This window comes from Onychostoma macrolepis, chromosome 09 (assembly GCF_012432095.1).
Source record: "Onychostoma macrolepis isolate SWU-2019 chromosome 09, ASM1243209v1, whole genome shotgun sequence".
Lineage (NCBI taxonomy): Eukaryota > Metazoa > Chordata > Actinopteri > Cypriniformes > Cyprinidae > Onychostoma > Onychostoma macrolepis.
In genome coordinates, this window is record NC_081163.1 from 9,036,888 (window position 1) to 9,045,765 (window position 8,878).

Consider the following 8,878-nt stretch of genomic DNA (forward strand, 5'->3'; position numbering starts at 1 on the left):
GGTGGCGACTTAAACCTGAATACACACAGACTCATGGGGACTCGTGTCACGGTGGGGACCTAAATTGAGGTCTCCACGGGTAAACAAGCTAATAAATCACACAGAATGACGTTTTTTGAAAATCTAAAAATGCCTGTAGTTACCTGTAAGGGTTAGGTTTAGGTGTAGGGTTGGTGTAGGACAATAGAATATACGGTCTGTACAGTAGAAAAAGCATTACGCCTATGGAGAGTCCCCACAAGGATAGCAAACCAGACGTGTGTGTGTGTGTGTATGTGGATATATATATATATATATATATATATATATATATACACATACATACATACGTATAATGAAAGTACCTGGAAATCAAAGTTCTAGAAAAATTTTCCTGACAAGTAAAAACTAATCACCATTTACAGGAATCATGCTTCATGAGGAATGTGGCACTACAAGGAGTGAAGTAACCTTGGAAAGTGAAAGTTCAAACAAATAACCATTGATGTAAATGAAACAGTTGATGGTTAAAATCTCACGGATGACGTTTTTGAGATTTGTTTTGTTTCCATTAAGGAGTTTATCCAAACATGTAGAAGGTTTCATGTCAATGACATTTAGTCGCGAGGTGCAAAAACTGACGTTTTATGTTATAATTAATGTCATGTTTGTTTTGAAAGCATAGACTGAATATACAAATATGATATGAAACCGTGCGATCACAGGATATATATATGACATTAGGAGAGTGCACTTTCATTTTTGAGTGAATTTTTCCTTGAAGTGCACACTTCGCAGATTTAGGTTTTGATATTCGTTAGAAGTTACGGAAAATAACAATCATCTGTTAAGTTCATTTGAACTTTACTGTTAGACAAAACAATATTGTGGGCGTTTCGACTAAGTGGTTTTTTTATGCAATATTGACAATGATATTTCCAAACAATGCAAGAACAAAAAAAAAAAAAACCTGAATTTTTGCAACTGTCCTAAATACAGTCTCCCCACACTGTGCTCTGTCATTTTGTTTTTGGGGTGGCATACAACCCCAGTTGCAGACAGATGAATTTTTTTAACCAAGCGAAACCCCCGACATTTGATTCTTCTCTGGAAGTTTTTTTTCACATTATCTAGTGAGAAATCCCCACAGCACCCACTCATGAAAATACTGCATAAACGAAAGAAATGTGTACAGCAGTCTGACATTGAGAGTTTTACACTGTAAAAAGAAAAAAGTTGAGCGAACTTAAAAAATTTTAGCAGATTTTTGAGTTTGCTCAACTTATTTTTGTGGGAGATTCTCAAATTTTTGTTGAATAAATTTAAAACGACAAGTTGAGAAAACTCAAAAATCTGCTAAAATAATTTACTATCGTCACAGAGTTATGAATCACAACAGAGGTTCTATGTAATTACCCTGTTGACTGTTACTGTAAATTCCAATACTGGCCATTAGTTAATTTCCTGATAACTGATTATAGAAAATAAGAGCATAAGTAGTTAAATAAGTAGTCACAGGGTCGTTCACTTTCCTCTCAGTTCTCTTTTTAGAGAATATGTGTAAAAATAGGCATGGCATTGCTGAACGAATCTATGCTTTTGATGTTTTCATAAATGCACTGAAAAAAATATGGTGTAGAAACAATTTCTACTCAGAAATTGCAAGCAAATTAAAAGTTTATGACACATGTGGAATTTTGAAGTGTAAAGACTGAAACAGTATTTGTACTTCAGTAATATTTGTTGTTTTTTTTACAGTGTGGATTTGACACTCAGGGATGCATCAGATGTGTGGAAATGACAGGAGGGCAGTGTGCGTCTGTTACCTGTATCTGATGAAATATTCTCTTTAGGTTGTGTCTGTGAAGAAAGTTCTGCTCTTGAGAACACTGCCTCTCGAGCTGAATGAGGAAGTTATTGAAGAGTACCGTAGCCATAGATTCATGGTTTGAAGCTGTTTCCCTGAGGCAATAAAGACAAAAATGCTTCAGGAGGATGCATTAGAGTTGTGTTGCAAATGCATAATTCATATTATGAACAACGGAGTATTTTAGGCTGGTTGTTTTGTGTTTTCCTCAAGCCAGAAATTCAAAATGTGAAATTAAAAAATACAGTATCTGATCAGCATGTAAAAAAACAGCCACATACCAGTCCTGGCTTTCAATCCAGTTGGCCAGCACCTGTCTCAGCTCCATTGGAAAGTTGTCATCATAAAAATAGTCCACCTGTTCGAGGAACTTAATATCCAGTGACTGGATTTGTTTCCATTGACTCATAGTGGTGCTGGGAAGAAAAATACAATGGATATAATTTGATATTGATTTAGGCAATCTATGAATAAAAATGTTCTGCAATATGTGACCCTGGACCACAAAACCAGTCTTAAGTCGCTGGGGTATATTTGTAGCAATAGCCAAAAATACATTGTATGGCTCAAAATTATCCATTTTTCTTTTATGCCAAAAATCATTAGGATATTAAGTAAAGATCATGTTCCATGAAGATATTTAGTGAATTCCCTACCGCAAATGTATCAAAACTTATTTTTTGATAAGTAATATGCATAGCAAAGAACTTGATTTGGACAACTTTAAAGGCGATTTTCTCAGTATTTTGATTTTTTTGCACCCTCAGATTCCAGATTTTCAAATAGTTTTAATAGCCAAATTTTCAAATAGCCAAATATTGTAAGATTCTAACAAACCATACATCAATGGAAAGCTTATTTATTCTGACAAAAAACTGACACTTGACTGGTTTTGTGGTCCAGGGTCACATATATGAAATACATGAAAACTATGTATATGGTAACCATATCAAAGCAATGGATATGCAACAATAACCTAGTAGTGAGATCATGAAGTGTTTTGACACCCTTTGTGTAACTAATTAGTAATAAGCTAGGATGTGAAACCACTATCAAACAAGACCATCATCCTCTTGAGGTTGAAAAACAATTTCTGCATGGAACAAAAAAAACCTATAGTATCTATTAATAATTCTAAAAACCGTATTAGCCATATTATACCGTATTAGTCTGTGTTTTTGTATTTGTTGTTCCCACTTTATTTGCTGTAATAAATTATATTATTTCCTATATGTTTACTACATGTTAAACGTTAAATTAAACTTAATTTCTAGCGATTATCGCCGATTTGATTGCACAGATAATATTTAAATTAAACTGAGCTAGACAATGACATCTCTGAATTCAATAATGAAATGCCTTTAACTGAAAATTGAGTGTTTAATCTTATCATTACACATTACTGACACTCTATCCTCTAATTTGATACTGTTAAGTGCTTTGACACAATCTGTATTGTGACTTGACTCGACTTAAATAGAGTATGGCGCTAGCAACAGCAAGGCTATGGCTTCAATTCCAAGGGAATTCATGAACTGAACTGACCATGAATGCAGTGCGTGTTGCCTTAGATAAAAAAATTTTTTTTTTAAACATCTTTGATGCTAACACTATTGTGAATTTCATTGTGAAATAAGATTACCACAATAAATTCATGCACAAAATGTAAAACTTCGATGTCCTTTTATGAGTGTTATGTTTATAAACTATTTTAATGCGAATTAGACAAATATGAGAGTATTATATTAAAGTTTGTTACACAATGTGCCTCAACAACGTGTTACAAAATTTCCCAATCCCCCCTATATTTTAACCATACAGTACCTTATATACAGTACAATATAGCCTAAACATCATAAATATTGCAACACAATCAAACTTCTCGAATACAAATGTCAGTTGTTAAAGTTGTAATATTTGCTTAAACCCGAAACAAAGATTTACCTGCTGCTCTTACGAGAACGACACTCCCGAGAAGTTGACACAATGCACCTGAACCTGATGTTTTCAGAGTAACCAGCAGCCACGCGTTTAACCAGACGTCTTGCCCACAGACTACAGACCCAATCCGGCGAGAGGCGTTTCAAATGTTCCTATCTGGAGATGGTTGTACGGTCCCGTTTCCTCTCATGAATGAAGTCCTCTAAGGCATGAATGTCACTGCTATCTTATCCAGCGATCAGGACTGAACGGGTAAATCAGGTGGGTTCTTCAAGGAAATGTTGAGCACTTCGCGAACACGGAAACGTCGCTACAGAAAATACGCAAGGGGAACTCCCCTATACCATACAACTGTGTTCATAGGGTATTTTATATTGACTGCCCCCGTCTGACTCACATCTTCAGAAGGGAAGGTGCTGTTCAATTGACTATCAAAACCACTGACTGCGTTTATAGTCATAGCCTACCAGTCATAATTAATACATTATATATCTATTAATGAACCATTAATAAACTTGATATATCATTAAAAGAAACCTGGTATCATAACCAGGGGCGTCATGCACTCATTATTTGTGAGGGGCTACTGCACGAGTTGGGGGTCATGTGACACACATGCCACAACAGCACTTATGTTTTATTTAGTTTTTCCTTTTTATTCGAAACATTCCCAAACGCATTAACTATATCATGAAATATCTTGATTCTCACCTTTATTGATTATGTTTATAGTGGGCGATGGTCAAAGTAACCTAATAATGTAATCTATTAACTATGCATAAAAACCTGTCTGTTTATCTGTGTCATGCCATAACATATTTTGAATACGACTGACTTTACCTTTGACGTGAATTTAACATTGAAAGTTAATGTGAATAAAAACATTGCAAGTTAGGCTACTAATCATAACAATTTCATTGTACAGAAAGAGAGCAAAGAACTTTATCAAAGAACATTTCCACTGACAGTCTAGAGTTCAAGCACTCTCAAAAACTCCCATTAAAATCACTGAAGCTGTTTACACTATGAAATTAATATCTTACAGATTCGTACACATATTTGCACTTTGTTGTTTCTGACCAGAATTCGCCAGAAAGAGGTATTCAGTCAACGAGCGAGTGAAGAATACACCGGCTTTTAGCGATGACTCATCTGAACGCCTCTGATTGGTCATTGCATTCATAAGCTCAACAGCATCGTGTGTGATTGGTTATAATGCGCAGCGCTGTAAAAACGCGTCTGTCTCTGGCTCAGCGCCAGCCAGCTAATGCAGATTTGAATTTAGCAGCTGATGATATGACGCACTGAACTTTCTAATCACGCTGGTGTGATTATATCAAATATAAAAAAAATGTAATCGGCTATTTTTGGTCTTTTGGAAGCTTCATTCAAAATCCACTTGGCTCAAAAATCTTAGGGGGCACGTGCCCCCTCACTTTGAATGGGCATGACGCCTCTGATTATAACAGGCAACTTGAAAAAAGCCGAAAATTCGGTGCGGAATTGCGCATATGCTATAGCCTAGTTTTACTCATTCCCGCAGCTTTCGACTTTAAAATGATGGATATTCACACATTTATTCAATAGCCTATAGCATATAGGTTTGATGAGCAAATAAATCCACACAGAATATCAGGTCAAATCAGTCATTTGAAAACAGTGTGAGTGATTTCAGCTGTACCGCGTCTTCTCTCTTTGACTTTCTGTTAAAGCGGCTTCTCGTCATCTGCTCTAAAGAGCTGCTGCACACTGCGATACAAAACTTTCGCTCGCGTTTCGGTACAGTTGACAGAATTGTCACTTGCCTAATCGAATCATTGTTGCATTGTCACAAAAATGTAGCCGATTATTTATTTGCACGTCTTTTTATGCCATTCGGTAGCCTACTCGTTTTCCTGTGCGCTCAGTCATCCTACCAAAGCCGACTTGCAAGTACCAAATTGAGTTTGGTATCAAACAAGCCCAGTAGAACCCTGCACAGGCCTCAAACATATGCCCTAGTCCAGCCCTCGTCTGACAGATTATCAGAATTACCGGCCCGAGTCCGAGTGGAGCCCGTGTCTTTTTTCTCTTCTCTCTTCCCCATTAAGCAGCTGCTGTTGTAGCCATTAAAATAGTTCAGTTTAATTCTTAATGGCAAAGTGGTTATATTTATTTTCGTTTCTTTATTAAGTTAATCTAGAAATATGTTTGTGTAACCTCACCAGTGATGGGGAGGATATAATAGAAGGGCAACAACCACAGTGTGTTTCCTTGCAAATACAACAATTTATTGGGCACAACAGATAATTAGAAGTGGCAAAAAACACAAAAAGAAAACACAAATAAGGTTAAACCAGCTACCAACCATAGGGTTCCCCAGTCATATAAAATGGCAATTCCTCTGTGAAAAAGAATATACACTCAATCACAACAAAACCAAATATCACTACAAGTGTCAAAACCCAACACTCACTTAACTCAAACCACTACAAATTGCTCCCCCTCACCTTAGCGGAGTCAACCATGTACAAGAAACTGGGAACCCCAATGTTGTTTGTTGGTTTAAACAAAACAAATAAACAAAACCATACATTCAACCACAACCTCACAATACATTCAAGCCACTTCATCATAATGTAACACTTAAAGTCATATCTTGAGACCCAACATAAAGCCACCAATATTCTCAATAAAAAGTAAACGGCAATCATGCATCATCTGTGTTATTGAATAACTCTACTCAATTCTCTGAAACACCCATCAGTGTATCTCCAGTCAACACACTCCACAAATTACTTCCACACTGCTCACAAGGCAACTAGTTTTTTCAGTTATCACACAGCCTTAAAACACGCCACACAGCTTCTCCTGTTTAGCACATGGTACCACAAAGAGGAAGACCAAAAAACTTTGATTTCCTCTTTATAGTAACTAGACTCATGGGATTTGTAGTCCTACTCATTTGTAGTCCTAACCAAGCTTAATATAGAGCCACTACCAATACTACCTCCACCCCATTACATTTGGAACATTTTTTTGTTTGTTAAATTCAAGTTTTTTTCTTTTTAAAGTAGCCTAATGACCAAGCGGCCAGCGGCAGACAGCCTATATGTTTGATCAATTTAGCCTTCTCAAATCATCACCACTTGACTAAAATAAAATCTATATATATATAAAATACTTAAAAAAGCTTATCACCATGTTAGTTTAAATGTTTAAACTAGACAAATGTATGCTATTAGGCGCATATCCAATTGTTTGTGCAGAGAGTGGAAGCTAAAGCGAGCTCTACTTGGAGTCGCCAGCACAATCACTTGCATTTTTTTCTTATAACAGTGGAAACAACCGTAATTTTTGCTCATAAAGGTAAGAGTAATACATCATTCGGGACTGTTAAAGGTCTGCTTTTATTTGTGTGCACTCACAATATCAACAAACATTGTTTTTTTCAAAAACGAACAGGATGCACTTTCTGCCGTCTTGGTCTTGAGTAGAAGCTTTATTGCGTTGTGGCTTTAAGGCGGAACTCTTCCAGCACTCGCTGCTGGCGGGACACTAAACACCTTCCAAGCCGCTCTTGACAGTCACGGTAGCACGGTCTTGTGTTGTTTCCACCAGCGCGGCAAATCCTTTTCATCATCATAATAACTGATGGATATCTAAAATATATAAATAAGGAGGAAGCCTAAAACAAGCCCGATGCCCGGCCTGCCTCTGAGCTATGACATTTGTCCCGAAGCCATAAATAAGTCGGGGCCCGTTGGGTTCGGCTGAAATGCAAGGCTCTAAAGCCCAGCTTGTTGATTTTAAGCGGCAAAAATATACACAAAATGACGTTAAAATGGCCATCCTGGCAAGTATCCTCATCAGCACTGTTGGTTTTTCTCTTAAGTGAATGCAAACAGTTGCGAAAGAGAAAAGTTTCCAAAACGAAATTCAGGTCCTGCGTTTAATGGAGTTAAATAAATGATAGGCTAATATTCAGTGATGTGATATGTTCTCTGTGTGGAGTAACGTCTGGCGCAGTTGCAGCTTGTAATATTACTAAAACAAGAAAGCAAACAATAGCATTAGTCATTCATTTTAATTAACATAAGCTATGATAATTCAAACAGATTTTTATTCGTATTGTAAAATAATGGAACATTAGGTCCTGAATATTGTCTCAAAAGTCAAAAGTCATGGAGAAGTCATGGAAATTTATTGGTAAAAATGTGTACAAACCCTGTAGTATAATTACTTGTATTATTTTTAAGAACAATAATACATCTGTACTATATTTATAATTCTAATAATATTTTACAGTAAATTTATTGCTATGTTAAATTGGCTATAATGCATATTTTTCATCATATATAATAGCTTACAGTAATTCCTATTTCTAATTCTGTTACATATTTTACAGTATAATTGCATGCATTCTTGTTTCTTGTTCAAAAACAACAGTAGGGGCTACAATTATTTTGCTGTATTTACTTTACATTTCAAACATAAGTCTAACAATATTTTACACTGAAAGTATACAATTAAATATACATTTTGTTTAAATAATATAGCCTGCATTAATTAATACAGTATAATTGCATGTATTCTTTTTAAAACAATAATACAATTCATTTTACTATATTTAGTGTAGGCCTATATATTTTAAACATAATTTAAAAAATATTTTACAGTAAAACTTGTAACCATGTTAAATATACATTTTCTTTACTTTTTTAAACGTCTATTACTTTCCCATATGTTACAGTATAAATACATGCATAATTTTAAAAACAATATATATATATATATATATATATATATATATTTTTTTTACTGTATTTACAGTTTAAGCACAATTTTAACAACATTTTACACTGAAAATATTGTCATTTTAAATATAATGTATATTGTCCTGATAAATGGTTTCTTAATTCAAACGATTTATTTCTGTTTTCGTACCATATTTTACAGTAAAGTTTTCTTTTTGAAGCCAAATTACCCGTTTTTACTCTAGCATTTTTAGTCGCTTTAATGGTATTCTTTGGCTTTAACTATTTTATATTCTTTTCTATAATAATAATGTTGTCGCAGCCCGGCCGCATGACGGCGCTGTGACCCGGTGGT

At 35.3% G+C, this 8,878-nt stretch overlaps 1 protein-coding gene across 1 annotated transcript in view; it reads right to left on the minus strand.

Moving 5' to 3' along the window:
* Nucleotides 1-4,127, minus strand: part of stat4 (signal transducer and activator of transcription 4) — a 31,233-nt gene extending 27,106 nt beyond the window's left edge. The window contains exons 1-3 of the mRNA XM_058785988.1: nucleotides 3,791-4,127; nucleotides 2,128-2,262; nucleotides 1,806-1,941 (exon numbers count right to left, since the gene is read on the minus strand). Of these exons, the coding sequence (XP_058641971.1) occupies nucleotides 1,806-1,941; nucleotides 2,128-2,255 (264 nt within the window). The 5' untranslated portion in view covers nucleotides 2,256-2,262; nucleotides 3,791-4,127. The remainder of the gene's footprint in view (nucleotides 1-1,805; nucleotides 1,942-2,127; nucleotides 2,263-3,790) is intronic.
* Between the last annotated feature and the right edge of the window lie 4,751 nt (nucleotides 4,128-8,878).